This window comes from Pteropus vampyrus, unplaced genomic scaffold (genome assembly GCF_000151845.1).
Source record: "Pteropus vampyrus isolate Shadow unplaced genomic scaffold, Pvam_2.0 Scaffold57, whole genome shotgun sequence".
Classification (NCBI taxonomy): domain Eukaryota; kingdom Metazoa; phylum Chordata; class Mammalia; order Chiroptera; family Pteropodidae; genus Pteropus; species Pteropus vampyrus.
Window position 1 is genome coordinate 6705169 of NW_011888838.1, and position 21314 is coordinate 6726482.

Genomic DNA, 21314 nt, shown 5'->3' on the forward strand with positions numbered 1-21314 from the left:
GGCAACTCAGGACAGTAATCTCAGAGAAGAAAAACAAGTAAGGTGAGCTTTATGACTGCCTTAGCTGCTGTTTGGAGAGGTTCCAGGCTGCAGTGCAAGAAGGGAAACCCAAAGAAAGCCTGGTGGTCTCCTGAATTAAAAAAATAGGGCTGTGAATTCAAGGAAGCTAGAATTTGCGAGCACAGAGATGAATACACAGAGTGTCAGAGACCTGGAGAAGGTTCTCCTTGAGTCATCCATCAGTTAAATAAAATCAGCACATACACTCAGGAAACAACCTCAAGCTGGGGAAAGAACCACCTGAATAATACCACTCAAAAAGGTATTATATCAATAGTGGGGAAAAATTAGTCCTACATTTAAGTCTCCAAGTAACTTAATTTAGTCTCTGAACAAAATTCAAGAATAAATTCAAAATTATCCAGCACCCAAAAAAGTAAAATTCACAATGTCTGGCATACATTAAAAATTACCAGGTACTCAAAAGAGCAGGAAATTCATTATTATTCTATAATGACTACAAAAATTCATTTTATTATTCTATAATTAATAGAAAAATCAACAAGAGAACAGAATTAAAAGCGATAGATAGAATTTTTGGATAAAGACAGTAAAACAATTATAAATATAATCCATAAGCTCAAGAAAGTAGAAGAAAGCATGAGCAGCAAAATGCCTAGAGATGAAAACTACAAAATCTAAGATGAAAAATATACTGGATGGAATTAAAAATAGGTTCAACACTGCAGAAGTGAACTTGAAGATATAGCAATAGACACTTTCTAAAATGAAAACAAATGGAAAAAAAAAAGACTGGAAAAAAAAAGAGCATAAGTGAGCTGTGAGACAACTTGGTAGACAACTTGGAATTACAGTCCGTTGAAGAGACTAGAGAAAGGGGGAAAGAAAAATATATTTGAAGAACTAATGGCTAAAATTTTTCCAAGAATACAAAAACTTCACAGACCACAATGTAGAGAAACCCAAGAACAAAAAATATGAAAAAAGAAACACCAAAGCATAACACAATTGTTTAAAACTAGAGATGAAAAGAAGATACTAAAAGTAATGAGAGAAAATAGAGCAAATTACTTACAGAAGAAAGATAGGAATGACAGTTGACTTTTCCCCAGGAAGCAGTACAAATCAGAAAACAGTGGCACATTTTTAAAGTACTGTAAGAAAAAACTATCAACCTAAAATTCTATATTCAATTTCAAAAAAGAAAGTAAAGACTTCTCTAGACATACAAAAGCTGAAAAATACTCATACTGGCAGACTTTCATTATAAGAAATGTTATTAAAGTAAATCTTGAAGCAAAAGAAAAATGATCCCAGGTAGAAATCTTAATTTACACAAAGAAATAGGGAATACCAGAACTGACAAAAGTATGGATAAATACAAAGCTTTTTTTATTTAAAAATGTCTTTTAAAGATAACTATTTAAGCCAAAAAACAATATATTGTGGGTTTATAACACATGTGGAAGCAAAACATAAGAACAATAACTCCGATCATGGGATAGGAGAAATAGAAGTATATAGTCATGTGCTGCATAATGACATTTCCAGCAATTAAACTAGAAGCTGGTTCTTTGAGAAGATAATAAGTGTGATAAGCCCATAGCCAGAATGATCAGGAAAGAAGAGAGAAAAATTACCAATATCATGAATAAGCAAGGAAACATTTTATATCTTACAGACATTAAAAAGAATATTCAGAGACTATTACAAACAACTTTATGCCATTAAAGTCAACCACTAAAATAAATGAATATATTCTTGAACGACACAAACTACCAAAGGTCATTCAAGAAGAAATATATTAGCTGAATATCCCTGTATCTATTAGATGTTGAATTTGTAGTTAAAAAACTTTCCAACAAAGAAAACTCCAGAAACAGAGTCATTATGAATTCTATCAAAAATTTAGAAAAATAATACCAATTCTATGCAAACTTTCTAGAAATCTGAAATACTTCTCAGGTCATTCTGTGCAATCAGACGATATCAAGTACCAAAACCAGACAAGATCAATTAAAAAATACTCCACACCAATATGCCTCGCATAGATGCAAAAATTCTTAACAGAATTTATATATAAATATATATGTAAAAATATATCAGGACCAAATGGACTCTGTCCCATAAAATGCAAGGGTGGTATAATACTCTAAAAGCCAGCATTGTAATTCACTACATTACAAAACTAAAGAAAAACTACATGATCACCTCAATGAATGCAGAGTAAGTATCTGACAACCTGATGTTCATTTTGATTAAAAAAAAAAAACAAAAACAAAAAAAACAAAAACACCCAACAAAACAAAACTTTAAGCAAACTAGTAACAGAAGTACACCTCTTCAACCTAATAAAGGGTATCTATGAAAAGCCTACTATGGAAGAATAAATGTTTTCCATTAAAAGTGAGGAAGTGATTGAGGTTGTCCACATTCACCACTTCCATTCAATATTGTATTGAGGTTCCAGCCAGTATAGAAAGGTCAAGAAACAAAAAGCATCCAGGAAAAGAGGAAGTAAAACTTCTTTATTTTCAAACAATATGCTTGTAGAAAATCCTAAGAAATTTACAAAAAAATTTACTAGAACTAATAAGTGAGTTTAGCAAGAGTGCAGGATAAGAAGCTAATATGCGAAAATCACTTATGCTCCAATTTAAAAGTAATGAATTCTTGGAAATTAAAAATTTAAAATTACCATTTATAAAATATGAATTACTTAGGGATAAATTTTATAACAGTTGTGCAAGATCTAGTAGAAAGTAAAAAAATAAGTTGACAGACATACACCATGTTAATGGATCTTAAAATTCAATATTGTTAAAATGTCAATACTCCTAAAATTGAACTATATATTCAACACAATCTTAAACAAAATTTTGGGAAGTTTTTTTTTTTAAAGAATCAACAAGCTGATTCTAAAATGTTGGTGGAAATTCAAAGGACCTAAAAGGGTTAAATCACCTTTGTAAAAGAAGACCAGAGTTGGAGGAATTATACTCTCAAACTCCAAGATTCGTGTAAAGTTACAGTGTAGTATTAGCGTAAAGAGAGACACATAGATAGATCACTGAAATAGAAGTTTCCAGAAATAAAGCCACATATATTGAGTCTATTGAATTCTGTCAGAGATACTCTCAAGGAATTCAGTGGGGATGGCTAATCTTCAACAAATGTGCTAAAACACTGGAGAACTATATGGAAAAAAATAAACCTTGGCCTTCACTGAACACCATATACAAAAATTAACTTGAAATGGATTACAGATCTAAGTTAAGAGTTAATACTTATGATATTTCAAGAAGATAACATCAGAGAAAATGTTAGTGTCCTGGAGTTTTGCAAATATTTTTTTTAAATAGGACAAAAAAATATGAATTATATATATAAAAAATATGTCTCATCAGAGTTAAAATTTTTTCTCTACAAAAGACATTGTTATGAAAAGACATGCCACAAACTAGGAGAAAACATCTGTAACCATATATAACAAAGAACATGTATATAGAGTACATGAAGAATTCAGTAAAACAACCCAATGAAAAAAGAAAGGCAGAAGATTTCTAGAGATATTTTACCAAAGAAGGTAGATGGCAAATAGGCTCATGAGAAAAAAATGCTTATGATCATTATTCATTAGGGAAATGCAAATTAAAACAACAATGTAATACCACTATACACTCACTAGAAATGCCAAAACTTAAAATGACTGACCATACCAGATAATGAAGTGAACATATGGGACTCTAGAACGCTCATACACTACCAGTGGGAATGTAAAATAGTACAACCACTCTGAAAAAACACTAGCATTCCTTACAAAGTTAAAAATACACCTATCATACAACCCAGGCATTCATGTCTAGGTATTTATCCAAACAAAAGTAAAGCATCTGTCTACCTTAAAACATGTATATAAATTCTCTGGAAGCCTTATTTGTAATAGCTAAAACCTAGAAACAACCCAAATGCCCATCAACAGTTAACAGTTAAATAAATTGTAGTACAGCCATATGATAGAATACACCTCACCAATAAAAAAGAACAAACTGCTAATATGACAACATAGATGAATCTCAAAATCATTATGTTGAGTGAAAGAAGCCAGATCCCTCCAAAAATGCACATGCTATATGATTCCATCTATATAAAATTCTAGAAAATTAAAACTATTCTACAATGATAAAAAGCATATCAGTCGTTTGTTGCCTGGGGAAATGTTAGCTAGAGAGAGAAGGGAGGGAGGGATTATCGGAGGCACAAAGAAAATGTCTGGGTGTGATGGATATGTTCATCACCTAAATTGTGGTGATGATATCATGAGTGTGTGAGTGTGTGAGTGTGTGTGTGTGTGTGTGTGTGTGTATGTACATATATATACATATATATCAAAACACATCAACTGTACACATTAAATACATACAGTTTACATCAATTATACTTCAATAAAATTGAAAAAATATGTATTTATGTTGGGAGACAGTCCTTCATGGGTCTTTCACACACCTACATGTCTCTTTAGATATGTCTAGCGAGGTAGGTCCTGACTGCTCTTCACTAGATTTTTTCACAGGGTTGTGTTTGTACCACATAATCTTGAAGGATGAGGTGAGTCTCTTTCCAAGACAAGAGCAAGCATGATTACTGCTTGACATAAATGGTAGGTCCCCCGAATTCCATGTTCCTCAGTTGTGATGTAAAACTACTATGTAAAAGGATCCATCTTGGTCCAGGGCATCGCCCCCATTGGATGTAGGAGCATTATGCTGATGCCCATGCCATCTGCTATATAATAATGAAATCCTTTGTCTCTGAACCTAAGTCTCACCTTTTCTGCCAGTATCCACTAAACAATAGCCTAGCATTTATTTTATAAGTAGGGCAAAATCAAAACTTTGACAATATGTGAAGTCTGACAAGGCTGAAAAATAAGAGGTTGATGGTAAACTGATGAGGAGTAACAGGGAGGCTAAAAAGAAAGATATGGCAATAACTTATGAAAAATAATACCTAGAAACTATAAAGCTCTTAGGCACTGTTCTTTATGATTAATTTGCAATCTGTTCACATTTTTCTCATTAAATATTTCTTAAATGAATGAACGTATGAAAAAAATAAAAAAAAGATTAGACTTAAGAGGTTAAGCAACCTGATTAAATCACGCTCATAAATGGTGAAGGATGATTTATACCAAAGTTTATATGCTGAGTCATAATGTTATACTGTATTCAAAAGAATGTTTAAATGCATATTATATAGTTTGGCCTCACCAATGTAGATGATAGGGAGCCATTTAAGAATTTTAAACTGAGAAGCCATGGGCTCTGAGATAAATTTCAAAAATAACACTTTGAATAAAGTATGGAATATGGATTAGAGATAAGAGTAGCCTAAAGTGATCATGTAAGAGAATATTATCCTAGCTCAACGAGAGATGCCAAATGAAGTTGGAATTAAGAGTTGTTTAGAAAGAACTGCTAGGATTAAAAAAAATTAACTGAATTTTGAGGATGACAGACACGGAAAAAAAATCTAAGATGACACCAACATTTCTAGCTTAGGTTACTGAGAAGGTGTGATAGCATTTAATTAAGCTTGGGAATGGGAAGAAAAAAGGATCCAACGTTGCTGACTGCTACTTTGTGCCAAAAAATATTTTATATTTTTTTTCATAAAATCTTTAAGACTAGTATTCTTAAGGTACCAGATATTATTATTCTCATTTATACATGAGAAATATGAGGAGCAGAAAAATTTAATAACTAGTTTCAGTTTATGTAAATGTCAGGATTGGGATGTGAACATTCTCCTCTATCTCTAGAGACTATGTTCATTCCACTGTACTACAATATTTCTCTAAGAAGTAGATATTCACTGAGCATCTCATCTGGATTAAATGTACCTTGTATGCATTTAAAAACAAGTCTTGAGATTTTAAGGAAAAAGCTGAAGGAATAAACTAGTATCACTAGCATATAGAAATAGTTAAAGTCATGGAAATGGATGATCTGAACTAAGAGAAAAATACTAAAGCTAGAATTTGGCATTTATGCAGGCAAATCAAGAACAACCTAAGAAAAAGTCTGAGGAGGAAGCGTCAAAAAAGCAGAAGCAAATCCAAAAGGGGCTGTTATCCCAAAAGCATGTCCTCTAGTATCCACTAAAATAAATCCAAGTTTTTATAAAATGATTGTATTACATCCAGAGACCTAAGAATGCTTTGATTCTGCTTTGATATTTTCCCTTTCTTTATAGAATGATGTCTACACAGGAACTTATATGCAAGGAATACATAAAAAGAGATAACAAACTACGATTTTATTATTATCTGAATCAGCCCTAATTACTTCCAATGGAGAGTTGTTAAAAGGAGAGTTAGAAAATCAAGGGTGGAGTCCTAAATTGAGATTTACTCATTTCTTCAGATAAAAATTGGGATCAATAAGCAAAGAAAGAAATGGCCAGATCTACGGAAATGGCTCAGGTATAACAGATTCAACAATCTGTAGGTAATAAAAATATAAAAATAGATATGTGGCACAGAATGCTGTTAGAAGTGCCCCCTCACACACAAAAATCTTTAGATTCTGAGAACTATTTCAGATTTATTAACCAGTAAATTTGAGGTGACTTAAGACTGAGCAGTAATAAGGAAAAAGTGGAATACATTCAGAAAGATACTTTGTTCCACTAGGTATTGAAATTGCTCTAAAAATATTTCCTACTTAAATATATATGTAAAAATTAGAACTTGGTTAATATGCAGATTTGCAGATTTTAGAGAGTTTTAGTTTAGTAGGAAAGTCTAATTATTTACAATTACAACCTCAGTTATTCATATCTGAGAAAAACCTGTATACCTAATAAATAGTAACCAGATTTCAATTATAGTATCTAAGAAATAAACAACATTTAAAGTACCGACTTTACAAATATCAATATATAAAAATGTCAGAAACTCACACTTCCTCTTAAACTTTCAGGTAAAAATAAATTTATGTATATCTGGTCTGCTAAAAAGATGCTCTAATTCCAGAGAAAAGAGAAACTTTTCTATTTTCCTCTTCTTCCAGTTGTCAGAATTTTCCAGATGTAAGACTGTCTTACTACAATTTCCTCATATCAGACTCCAGCAGAGGAGAATATTACACCTTGCCCTGATACTGATTTTGCCTCAGGATGTAATGTGCAAGTACCTTAATATTAATATCTCTGAATTTAAGCACCATATGCACCTTTTTCAGACTTTTCTGTCCTCTCTTTTGATTCTTCTTCTTTTGGTTCCTGCCAACTCACTTAACTGCCTACTACCTAGGGTTCAAGACCACAAGTCAATCTGAACCCACTGTCTTGTTCTAGTCATTCAATAATCATTTCATGAGAATCTTCTAAGTACTAGACAATGTGCCATGGTCCTGAACTCTGAGAAACTCATACTCTGACAGAGTGATATATATAAAAAAATACTACATGATGAGTAGTTTACTAGCAACAAGGATAATGTGCTTTAGACTGAGAAGGATTAGAAGTAACTGAAGTGAGATATCAGAGTAGACATTCGAGTGAATCTTAAAAGTAGAAGGTACTTTTGAGGTACAAAAAGGAGCTCTAGGACAAGACAATTGAGGTGTAAAAGTATAAACTACGTTTGGTATGGAAACAGTCTAGTATGGCCAGTGTATTCAAAGGAAGAGGTATGTTGGGGTTAACAAATGTTGGTGGGAAAACTGGATAGCTGCATGCAAAATAAAAGATGAAATGGGACCTTTATCTTATACCACACATAAAATCAATTCAAAATGGGTTAAGGACTTAAATGTAACACCTGAAGCTATAAAACTCCTAGAAGAAAACATAGGGGGAAAGCTTCTTAATATTGGTTTTGGCAAGGATTTCCTGGATATGACACCAAAAGCACAGGCGATAAAAGCCAAAACAGACAAGTGGGACTACTTTAAACTAAAAAGCTTCTGTGTGGCAAAAGAAACAATCGATGAAGTAAAAAGGCAATCTACATAATGGGAGAAAATATATGCAAACCATACATCTGATAAGGGGTTAATATCCAAAATATATAAGGAACTACAATTCAATAGCAAAAACAATCAAACAATAAATTCTCCCAAAACCAAAAAAAACCAAATAACCTGATTAAAAAATGAGCAAGGGCTAGAATAGACAGTTCTCTAAAGATGACATACAAACAGCCAAAAGAAATATTAAAAGGTGCTCAACATGACTAATCGTCAGAGAAATACAAAACCACAATGAGATATCACCACATCTCTTAAGATGGCCATTATAAAACAAAAAACCACAGAAAATAACAAGTGCTTGTGAGGATCTGGATAAATTGGAATCTTTAAGCACTACTGGTAATGTAAAATGGTCCAAATGCAATGGAAACCAATATGGATGCTCTTCAAAAAATTAAAAACAGAACTACCTTATGATCCAACAATACCTGATTATATGTGAACTTCCATATATACCATATCTAATCTGCTATATTCTGTAATTTACAGTCAAGCAAACTGCAGACTATTTACAGCATTGCAAATAGAAAATTTAATCTCTAGTTTAATGAAAATGTTCATTAATCAGCAATTACAGAGTTGGAGGGATACAAAAGTTTCACAGGGATTTTAATTAAACAATGAATAAAATTAGCAGTACTATCTCAAGGAGTTGCCATTTGTTATCCCAAGAATATGATTAAAAAGTCATTAAGAACACCAAACTCAAAGTGACTTCTGAAGTATATTTATAATCAGGAGACCATATGGTAATATAATTTCCACATAAGCAAAATTAACTTAGTCTTTTATCACTTTTCCTAAGTGTACGGCACAAAACAGATTTGAAATCAACATTATCAGCTCCTTCCAAAGTGCTCAAAATTGATTCTACATCCCACAATAAAAAAATATAAAGAGAATCCAAAAATACATAATGAGCCTATATTTCCAAATTCTAACCTACATAAAATCTATTTTCCATAAGTATGAAAGGAAACCTAACAACTTTTAAACTGAGGTTATACTGCTGTACATACAAATAACTATTTAAAAAAATTCCTTAGAAGTGATAGCAACATATGTGTTTTTAATTTTTCTTTAATTTTGAAAAAAGTATTTTGATTTCATGAAAAAGTATGGTAAACAATGTCCTACTAAATTCCATTCAAATCACAGCTCTATCACACAATACTTCTCTAGTACAAACATGCAATGTTGTTAATGAGGTTACACTGAAGTAAACACATTCTCTAGATGCTACTGTACAACTAAAGTGAAATGAATTGTTTTTCATGAGACCCCTGTACTACCAAGAACATAAATATGTACTCCTGTCCAAAACCAAGTATATTTTGTAGTGGATAGCAAAATCATTCTTAGTTGTATCATCTAAAGCAACTGAGATTTAAATATCATTTTAGCTTTCAGACTACATGCAGTTTTTAAAAAACACAGAAACCCTAATTTTAACTCGAGAGAAACTTTTAGGATATATTTACAAAATTCTGCATGGACCTAATGGTATCTCTTCGAAGAGACTAGACCATTATTTGAAAACAAAAAATGAGAACATAAGTTTCAGTTTCCATAAGGTTCTCACCTGTATAATGCATCATCGATCTCCACGTACTCTGTTGACATGATGGGCAAATTTGTATTTGTACTAAAAAATAAAACATAATTTTAAAGAGTAAGTATGATTGTTCAATATTCACATCCTGCAATGGAACATTCAATTATACATGGGATCAGATTCACTAGTTACTAAAAGAAGTTTTACAAACCAGATATATATTTTATTATCCATCACTTTGCTTGGATTTTAAAAATAGGTCAAAATTAAATCCACTGATTGTCTACTCTTTGTGTACTATAAAATTATAGCCCATGGTTGTTTTACTCTTAGGTGTTGTTTTATCATTGCTACATATATTCTGGTGGATCTACATTTATCTAGGAAGATTTATATCTTCCTAGATAATCTTCAGTTTATGGAATTTACCATATATACCGATAATATCTAAACTTACTACTCCATGTTTGATCTCTCCTCTGACCTCCAGATTTTACACATCTGCCAGCACAGTACCTCTGTACCATTAGTATCACAAATATAGCAAGCTCAAAACAGAATTTAATTCCCCCTGCATGATCTATTCTTTCCCAGACTTTTCCAATTTTGTTTCTGTCACTACCATTTACTTGCTCAGACCAAAAAAATCTAGAAATCCTCTTAATTTATTCCCTCATTTTCTCCATCTGTGAGTCTTGTTAGCTCTTCCTTCAAAAGAGATATAAAATCCGATCACATATCACTATTTTAATCAGTATAATCTAAGGCCACACCACCATCAGTTTTCATCTTAACTACTTCAAAGGCCTCCTAAGTAGCCTCTTCATTTCTATTATTGCCCTTCCCCTTCAGTTTATTCTCCATATAACAGCCTAAATCTTTTAGAATATAGTCAGACGTTACTCTCTGACTTAGAATTACCCTTCGGTTCTATGAATAAAATTCAACTACCTTTCCATGCTTAAAAGGGCCTATGTGTTCTGTCTCTCAATTACCTCTCCAATCTCAACTCCCACCACTTTCCCCCTTGCTCACTATCTTCAGCCACAATGGCCGACTTGCTGTTGCTCAAAAAGCCAAACTTGCTATCACTTTAGTTTTTATACTTGCTATTCCTTCTGCTTGGATTGTTCTTCCTTCAAATCTCTGAATAGATGACTCCTATCACTTAAGCCTCTATTAAAAGTCACTCACAAATATTACATAGACCATTCCTGATCACCCTATCAATGAAATAGCTCCTCTTCTTCTTAGGTCACCACCTAACTCCTTAACCTGCTGTATTTTCTTTAAATCACTTACCATTGTTTACTGTCTGCTTTCCCCTGTAGAATGTATGATCTGTTATTAGCTCAGCACTATATCCCAAATACCTAAAACAGTACCTAGCATTTAATAATGAGTTAACACTGTGCCCACATTGTTTTGAATGCTTTAGATGTACTCAGTTAACCCTTACTACTTCATGAAATACGTGCTATTACCATCTCCACTGAACAAAGGAGGAAAAAAAATGAGGCTGACATATGTTAACTTTTAAACAACCTGCCTAAAGAGCGAGCAGGTAAATGGAGAGCCAGAATCTGAACCTAAGCAATTTAGCTCTTGACAGCCACCATACTGCCTTTTGCCTCTTATAGTAGGCACAATGAAATTACTCGAAAAATATCTGTTGAATTTTAAAAATTAAAAAGTTAAATACACTTGAGTGACAAGAAATACCTATAGTGATATATCACTTACTGCAGCCTGTCCCAATTTTTTCACAGCATGGCATACAAAGAAAAATGATAATAATATAAACACTGAGAAACAGAGATGGTTCCCTGGCAGAGGGAACCAGCCTGACGCATTTGGGCCTAAGCCATCCTGACAGCTAAGATCAATATCATCTGAGTAAAAGTATAATCCATTCCAGGTTCTGAGAAGCTCTAATTACCAATTACAGGATTCTAAAAACAATATGATAGCATGAAATTCAGTTTTAGAATCCATTTCTAGGCCTGGTATTGATACATAAGCCAAAGGATTTATAAATATAGTTAATAAAAATGTTATCATTTATCTTACCAAACACTGACTAGTACTATCAAATGATATAAGCTTCTAGCTAATTAAATGGATAACTACTGGAAATATTCCTGATTGTAATTACAAAAGCAAATCAGAAGATAGCTGTGTTTAAGAGATCAACTATCTAACAAAACATACACATACACTATAATACCTTTTTGGCATTGTAAGATGAAAATGTGAAAATGAACAAAATCTCGTATTACAGTTTTCTTATCTCTAGTATACTTTCACTAGCTGTCTTTCTTACATGGAAGGCAAGAGTCTAGTGGGTAAAGCTAAGTAAAAATTAGAAAAGCTACATTCTAATCAGCTCTGTCACTTGATGTGACTAGCATTTTTTTCCAGAAAGTTCTGCCTTACTAGAATGTTTCAAAAATTACTTTTGTAATAAAGTCTATATGGTAATCAAAAATGCTTTAAATAAGGGGAGTTTCTGTATGGCATAATATCCCAAGTGACTCTAGCAGTATTGCCAACAGCAGGGTAATACCATGGTGACAAAAGCATCCCTTTAGTCTGAAGCTGGTGAAAAAACTACAGGTTTATGAGTCTCACTTTAGTTCAAAACCATATATACATCACTTCTATCTTTGGAATACTGTATTCAGGTAGTGGACAGGATATAACAATCCACTTCACTAAGTATGAGATGACTGAAACAGGAACTACACAAACATTCCCCACCCCCACCCCAATTTTGCAGGAATGGAAAAAACGTGAAGAGCCTCAACACCAACTGGGAAATAAGAATGGGTAACTTGTGGCTTTTTTTCCTTTTTTTTTTTTTTTTTTTACAAAAGTCAACAGAGCTCCTCAGGGTGTCCTGCCTGCCACTGATTCAGTATTACGAAGTTCCCTCTGGTAATAGTTTTCAAAGGAGGATCTCAGTGGAAGATCACGCATAGTGAAATTCTTAGCTTTCATTTTACCGAAATGAGGGTAGAAGGTGTTAAGAGACGAGGTCTGGGAAGCTCACACTAAGCGGCCCCCGGCCAGAACTCTCCGCCAGAGCCCTCCCCTCCCCTTCCCACCTTTCCCGTTCAGTGACTGGGAGGAAGAAGAATGGCAGACCCCAACCGGAACTGAGAAAGCGCCGAAAGGAGTGAGAAGTATACTTTCTCAGTGAAGCCGGGAGCCGCAGAGGTCGGAACCCAGGCCGCCAAACCCGCCTCCCAGGACAGGTTCTGTCCGACCCCGCGGCCTCTCCTGCGCTCCCTACTCGCCCGAGAGAAGCAGAAAGCCAGTGCCCAGGTCTGCCCGTCACCCCCCGCTTCTTCGCGCCCACACTCGTCATCGCACCTGCCGGCTCCCCAGGAAGAGCAGGACGCCTCTTCCCCTCGAGGTGCGACCACCGGCTCGGATCCCTCCATTGCGTCCAGGGAAGCCGCCGCTGGCTACAGGGAGGCAGGGAAGGGGGCGGGATCACGGGGGTCAAGGGGCGGGCAGTGACGTCACCGGAGGGGGCGGGCCTGAGAAGCGCGCAGCCCGGCCGCTCTTTCCCGTCAACCCCAGGGCCATCCTGATTTCCGGTTTGGGTGTGGCCGTGGGGAGGGCTTAGCAGCAGGTGGCAGCAGTGAGCGGCACTGCTTTGACATGGATCCGGCAGACGTTAAGTGGAACCAAAATGGTAAAGTTACGCGTCACCTCTGGCTCTGCAGCCAAGCGCGGAGGATTACAGTGGCCAATAAAATGATGGGGCAGCATAGCAAAATTCTGCATAGCACAATAAGTAACCGAAGGCTAGTAATAGGTAGCTCCAGATTTCCAGTTTGGAATTCCATTTTTAAGACGTTACACGTTTAACAAATAAATTGGGGCATATACTGTATGTCAGGCACTGTCACATGTTTAATAGAATTATATGATTTTTAGAGCTATAAATGATCTGTTATCCAGTTTGCCCACTTCATTTTATGGATGAGGGAAAGGAACTTCCAGTCAATGTTAGCGACTTCCAGTTAGGAACTTCCAGTCAATGTTAGGTCAGGGTCAAAGAACTGGTTACAGAGCTAGTCACTGTCAAGTTAGATACCAGAACACGTCTAAGGACCCCTCATCTAATTCTTTCTATTGACTCCCCTTTCACCTTTCTTAGAAAACAAAAATTAGTGGGACGCAATAACATAATTTGTCTTTCATTTTAAATAACAGTATATACTTGAAGAAACATCTGTAGGATTTTAAAAATCGGCATATGCTTTATATTATATCATCTTTTGCTATGTATGATATTTTTTCTTAATTAGAACTTCTCTCTAATGTAGAGAGAGGGTCCAGACAAAACTGCTTTATCCTTTGTGCCTCTCCATTCCCTTTTCAAAATTGTCCATCTCCAAATACCTAGAAACTTCATGCTGTTCATCTATAGCATCATTTAGATTTCTCAATACAGTTGTGTACCTTTTCCACTTACCCACTAAAATGAAATTGTTCTATGACCCATTCTTTCAAAGTTCTGCTCTAGCATTAGGCTTATCCTCTGTCTTTTATTCTAAAGTCAATATATAAATATCTTGGCCTACCCCACAGATATTGCCAATTTCCCTATTTCCCTCCAGTTTCCCTTATTTCCTTCCTAAATATTGAATGCCTATTAAACTTTAGGACATAACCACTAGACAATGGTCAGGCGACAGAGGTACAGTGGTCCCTGATTTCATCAGTCTCATTATGGGAAGACAAAAAAAAAATGGAAAATAAATGACTATATAATTTCAGAGAGTAAATATAATGAAGAAAATTTAAAAAAGGTAAAGAGAAAGAGACTTGGCGAGGAGGAGGGAGACAATTTTAGATAGTCACGGACGGCCTCTTTGGGAAGTGACATTCGAGTCAAAATCTAAATGATGTGAGCCCTGCTAGATATTCTAGCAGAAGAGTAGTCTAGACAAGGAAATGCAAGTGTGAACTTCTTAATTTTCTTTTTTAGCATTTCACTTTCTGGTGTATATTTGTTTGTATGTTGCTACTCTACCTATAAAAAAGACTGGGCTTTTCCTGGAGAAAGATTCGAAGTGTGAGGGGGAATTTGATGTAAGAGAGATTCTCCCTTGCTGGTTTTGAAGAAGGAAAGGACCACATGGCAACAAATGGGAATGGCTTCTAGGAGCTGAGAGTGACCTCCAGCTAACAGCCAACAAGAAAATAAGGACTTTGGCCTACAGCTACAAGGAACTAAATTTGGTCAACAACCTATATGAGCATGGAAGAAGCTCTAGATCAGAACATAGTTGATACTTTGTTTTCAACCTAGAGAGGCCCTGGGTAGAGAACTTGTGAGTATTATTTATTTACACATAGAGATGTAAAGAATTTTATAGGGCTGTACATATTTCATTTCTCTTAGCATATATAAGTAACTATATAAAATTGTAAATACATAAAATATGTATTATACACGTATTCACACATGTATATATATTTCCTTGAATAGGAGTAGAGGTCCTGCTGTGTCACTCTTTAGGAACAATGATGATATTATATTAATTTCATTTTTTCCCCAAGAGAAGGAAAAATGTTACATTGGCAATGTCCCAAAGCCTCTCAGCCTGAAGCCAGGTTCTTTTAGAAGACCAAAGGAAGAAATTTGGATTTTGTTTCTAGTGTGGTGGAGAGTCACTATGGATTAAGCAAAGTAGTGACATTTTAATTATATTTTTAAGAGAGCATTGTGATTGCTTCCTGGAGAATAGGAGAGCAAGAAAAATTTACTGAAATTTTTGTGGCTCTAATCAGGTTGAGAGAGGCAATGACGGATTATACTAGATTAATGGCAATGGAAATAGATGACAAATTTGTAAAATATTTTGCAGATTGAATCAACTGGGCTTGTTGGATTAGATGTAAGACACTAGGGAGTGATATTAAGGATGAATCCTGAGTTTTGGCTTGAACAAACAGCACTTAGGGGATTATATAAGAGCATGACTTATTGGGAATCATTTTAGGGTGTACATGCTAACAAGTGGAAGAATTTCCATAGACTAGCTTCTGTACATTTTATACCCTACTTTCCCTCCACTACACACATTGTTCTGATGCTATATGTCTAGACATATCCATTTGAGGATATGACTAGGCCCTGTACTTTCCTAAGTCAGTTGGCGGGTGGAGAGCATGAGTAACAATATTTTATCTAGAACTATGCCTAGAACCTTACTATGATGGCTAGCAGTAACTTAACTATACATGTAAGTAACTACACAATATCCCTCTAGATTCAATATAAATATGTCTCTAATTCAACTTTCTTTTGCCTGGATTCCAAAGATCTCCATGGACATTCCAAAACCATCTCACCTGAAGTATAACAGAGGGGAAGTAAAAGTGGGAAGAGATAGTCTTAACTAATTGCAATTATACTACTTTATTCTTTTGAATTTTATAAAAACGTATGACCATGTGAAAACTTCTTTTCCAGTGCCTCAGAGGGGGCTGAATAAGTGGAGGAGCTTTGAAGTTAATTTTCGTTAGTTTCGTAGGGAATCTGCTTCAGGTTACCACAAATTTAATTAGTTTATTGGACAATTATCCTCTGGATCTTAAGAGATAGCCAGAATTTTAAAAAGTTATGCAAACTTCTTACCCAATGGCCTAATTATACAGACACACATAAAAAAAGAACAAAAGGGACAAAGCCTTTTCCAAAAATGTCAATAATTGGGTGGAAGCTACCCTCTATGCATCGAATGAAGATTCCAACTACTAGAGTTTAAAATGTTTGAATTTAGATCATGAAAAACAATAAAATCTGTTTTTTTTCCCCCTAAGGCTACATTTATTGTGCAATTAATATGCTTTGTATTAAAATTATGTGCTGTTTTAAATTTTGTGGTATACATAGTCTAGATTTATTTTGAGAAGTTAATTGGTGATTGTGGCAAGTACTGCTGGCATCTGACCCCCCAAACTTTCCCCGTTTGCACGCGCATGTGCGCATACACACACACATATACACACAAAATAACAAAAAAGAATTACAATTTTTTTTTCAGTTATCGAGTAGCTAAATGTTTAGGGAAATTGAATGCTACCTCTACAAAATAAAGCATACCCTTAAGGTGTTTAGCATAATCCCTTTCTCCTCTGCTAGTTATTAATTTAGGGTTGGTCATGTGCTCAGAGTGATCATGTGTTCCAATTCTAGCCAATTGAGGAAGTACTGAAGTTCTGAGAGAGATGCGCAATGAGAAGCCACCCTTTCCTTCTGCCTTTGACTTCCAGTTGAAGACAACTAACTTCTAGTCATTGAAGGAAAGCTTAGTGGAAGCAAAAGCTCTGAATTAAACAACTCTACCTACTTACTTCTGGATTTCCTGTAACATGAAATGAAAAAATGCCACTTCTAGTCTGGCATTTCTATTACAGCAGAAAACATTTTAACAGAAACAGTGATGCATAAAATAAAAGTCATACAAACACCAACATGTGACATTTATTGTATTTTTTTCTCATTACAAAAGCAATATATGTTCATTAGAAATTTGGAATTATAGGAATTCACAAGAAAAATTTTTTTTAAATTATTCAGAGAGAACTATCAACACTTTTTTGCATAGTGTATTATTCCTATGCATGCACATTATATATTACATAACTTTTAAAATTAGACTACTTTAAACTTGATTTTTAAAAACTTAACCATAAGAATTAAATTGAACATTTAAATGAACCTTAATTAAAAATGAACTGAATCTTATTTCATTTAGTTTCTTATAGACAAGCTCAATGAGTTGGGTTTTGAAAGTAGGCTAAAGGTAAAATAGATGAGTGACTACCAAATAAATTCTGAGACCTGGTCACTTTAAAGAAATTTCTAACTTACACTGATGTATGCTCCCTGAAAGATAATGTTTATGGTACTGTTACTGAAATAAAAGGAGTCAGTTTACCAGCTTGGAATCAGAAGAGATAAGGGCAGGTTTGCAGAGTTGCAAGTCCTGGAGACTCAGGCAAGCTAATGCTCTCAACAACCTGGATCCCAGGTGTCTTGGGAATACAAATTACATAGGGAAAAATTAGTAGTCATGGAAACTAAGGGAGTTGGGGTAATTCATCATTGTGTTCAATTCTGGAATCAGTTTGGAGCCATCCCCTCAGGTCTCATGGCTTGTGGGGTTGTTCTGCCTCAGTGGGCCTGGAGCTGAAACACATCTAAGGCTGTCATCCTTAGTGTAACCAGAAACTTATTGTCCCCAAGATTACAGACCTGAGGCTCAATAAATCTGATGTCCTAAGGCTTAATGATTAAAGAAGGAAGCATACAAAGATAGGGAGTAGAAAAAGCAAGTAAGTCACAATGCTATTATCTGGCCCAAACCAACTTGTGTGGGTTGCAGTACTCTACCACAGTGTGTTTGTTAAGGCTATTATATGTTTCTTAGGCTGAAACTGAATTAAGACAATCTTTGTTCAATTCATTGCCATTGGTCCATTTAATTTATTTATTTGATTGAGTCGCAGGAAGAAATCTGATTTTAAAACAGTTTTATATGCTAAATGAAGAGATAACAAAAATAGAATGTTAATTTTCTGATATATTAGAATTCACTCTGCAGAATATATTCTTTTTTACGAGGAATCCTCATCTTTAATTATGATTAGAAATAGAGTAAATGACTGTCATATCAAATATTACTCTATGTTGAGTGGTATATCTGTTATTGCTGGGATGATGTGAAATCCACGTAGCCCCAGCGGGATAGGGAAGGAGGACAGTGGTGGTGTGTGTTGTCCCTCAGTTCTTCCCCACCAACACAGCAAAGAATTACAAGTTGGCAAGATTTTGAAAGTGAGATTTATTGAAAGTACATTTTAGAAGGAGATAGGCCATGCCAGGGAAGGCTGCAGCCCTGTGGAATTTGGGAGGCAAAGAGATAACAGTATGCCCCAAGGGTAGGAGCGGGTTTTCAGCAAAGAGAGCTATAATCACAGAGAAATGAAAAGGTATTTATATTTGGGCTGTGATGGGAGGTCTTAAATGATCCGTGTATGAGGTTACCTTGACTGACAGTTAGCTGCTATATAACCCTTTGCCTACCACACATGCTCTTACCAGAATTGTCTTTTATAATTAGAGTCATGGACTTCCGGGCACAAACATAGTATTCAATGACAGTATAATGAACATTAGATTGTGAGCAGATTAGAGCAGTACTTTCCGTACAGGCTTCTGTGGCCAGCAGCTTTTATGGTTTTTGTGCTCTAGGGTTTGGGGTAATTTATAACCCTAAAAAGAAGGTGTTTCTGGGAGGTCCTTAAGGAAGGTCTTCAAAGGAGATTTCTATGGTTACAGAGCTCGATCGTCACTCCTGTCACTCATGCCTGACATACCTAACATATCTTTAATTTAAAAGCCATATTTCCCTTTTGGGTCATAAATTTTAGTTTATATCCATATCCATATTATAAATTATGGACCATAATATTCATATAACAGTTATTTCTGCAAAGTTTTTTGTTACATATTGAGCCTTAAGAGATTTTCCTAAGTTTCAAATGGTGAGTAATCAAATTGAAACAATAATTTCAATATTAACATTATTATGCATGTATATAAACAAACGAATGCATTCTGATACATTTTTATTGTAATAAACTTCCTTATAAGTATACAGAAATCAGGAATTCCTAACCTTTTTTGTGTGTGATATGGGAATCCTTTGGCAGTCTGATTTGGCCTACAAACTCCTCTCAGGATAATGTTTTTAAATGCAAAAAATAATACAAATAGGAATGAAAGAAAAGCAGTTGCATTGAAATATAGTAATGTGCATGGACCATAGGTAAAAGACCCCTGCATCAAGATTTTGAATAGCCCTTTACTTAATGTATCAAAAAATGCCTGAGAACATATCTAAGTAAATCAGTTTTTTGAACAAAAAAAGCCAAATTGACGTATGTTTATTAAACATATTTTAATAAAGCCCTTAGACTGTATCTTGTATATGATTTTTTTGCCTTTAAATTCGGAAGTGAGAATTGTTATCAGTTTAGGAATAAGCATATGATAAAGAGACTTGGAGAAGATTGGTTTTGTTGTGACTTATCTATATTTCTGTGTCATCTAGCAGAACTATACAATCTTGGTAGCGATATATATGTCTTTAAAGTTAATTTTGAGCATTTTAGTACATTCAAATTATAAGCCTTGCCCAATTCAACCATAGAGTTGGAGCATGGATTGGTTAATTAAAGGTATGTGTTTAGTAAAAAAGAAGATATAACAGAGTAGAAGGAAGGAGCTAAATGGTGATAGAAATAGGATGAATGGAGACAGAATTGGAAAATAAGTAGGATGTAGGAAAAAAACACCACACACACTACAACTCTGAAAAACTGAAGTATAAGAGAAAAATAAGGAAAGATCTACCATTAGTCTAACTAACAATTTACTTTCCACAATTCCACATGCCCTGGAGTATTTGGAAATTACAGTCCATCTTTTGTGTGGCACTGCATAGCTCAGATGAATATAATGGTATTTTACTTATTTTTTTTTTTAAAGAAGTTAAAAAATAGTTGAATTTCTTTTAAGTCTTGTATGATTTTTTCACTTAATGAATATTATAGTCCCATTATTTTCATTCTGTCCCCTTTTTCATGGAATGGGTAAAAACAGGCCTGAATTAAAAGCAGTATTGTGTTGACTTATTTTGGAAACCATACCACTTAATGTGAATATCAGTAGATATTACATATTTACAGGGGTTTTTTTTTTTTTTTTGCTTTTTACAATTCTCTATTGTCTTTTTGATCTGTATATATTAAAACTCATTTTCAGAATTTCTTTTACATATCTAATATCTATCTTTTTGCTTGATTTCTTATTTACTTTTTCAGGGCTTTATGGTTTATGAATTTCGTAAGATCAGAAGATAGAGAAAAACCTCTCATATTAAAACACAGGGTATATTATGTATAAAACAATCAGTATAGGTCTTTCCTTGATTGTATTTTAGAACAATGTTATTATTACTATACTTAATAACCACAAATTCCATAGACTGTACAACCTAGAGAAATGTTCTAACTACTTTCCAAATCTGAACCCCTCTAAAATTTCCCTTTATATAGAAGCACTTTACAACCTGTACCATATAAAAATGGGATGAAGAACTACTTATAAGTCTTGTCAGGTTGATGGAAAAGATGGTGAGTGATTGCTAAATACCTCCCACACATTAAAATGCTTTTGAGGCCAAAGAAAAAAATTAGATTCATTGCATTTTTTTTTTTTTTTTTTAAACCAGAGGAGGTAACACTGATTTTATGGGCAGGGGAAATATTTTTGTTATGCTCTATGTACTATAGTGGTATAAGATTGTAATTGCTGCTAAGCCCTTTTGGAGAAAAAAAGAAAAGCCCTCAAGGTTAGCTGAGATTAAGTCTGTTGTGGTTTCTCATCCTTGCTTTTTGGCATCTCTTTGCCTTAGGCCATGGCTGTTTTCGATACTTATACATTTTTATTAAAGAAGAAGGTGATAAGAAACTTCTATAATGTGTTACAGGAGCTCAGGGCAGAGAGATCCTGATTCAAGAGTTTGTGATTAAGGGGAAATAATTCACTATTTTTCTTGAGTTTTTTTCCTTGTAATTGAGTCTCTGTCCATGTGATTAAAAAAAGA

The 21314-nt window shown here is 34.4% G+C and overlaps 1 protein-coding gene across 3 annotated transcripts in view; it reads right to left on the reverse strand.

Moving 5' to 3' along the window:
• Window positions 1-13143, reverse strand: part of UBA6 (ubiquitin like modifier activating enzyme 6) — a 77142-nt gene extending 63999 nt beyond the window's left edge. The window contains exons 1-2 of one of the 3 annotated variants that reach the window (XM_023530917.1): window positions 12988-13143; window positions 9640-9702 (exon numbers count right to left, since the gene is read on the reverse strand). In XM_023530917.1, coding sequence (XP_023386685.1) covers window positions 9640-9655 — 16 coding nt within the window. In that variant the 5' untranslated portion in view covers window positions 9656-9702; window positions 12988-13143. Of the gene's footprint in view, window positions 1-9639; window positions 9703-12987 lie in introns of those variants that run through there. The other 2 variants (XM_011360651.2, XM_023530918.1) reach the window with 2 other exon arrangements.
• Window positions 13144-21314: the final 8171 nt, after the last annotated feature.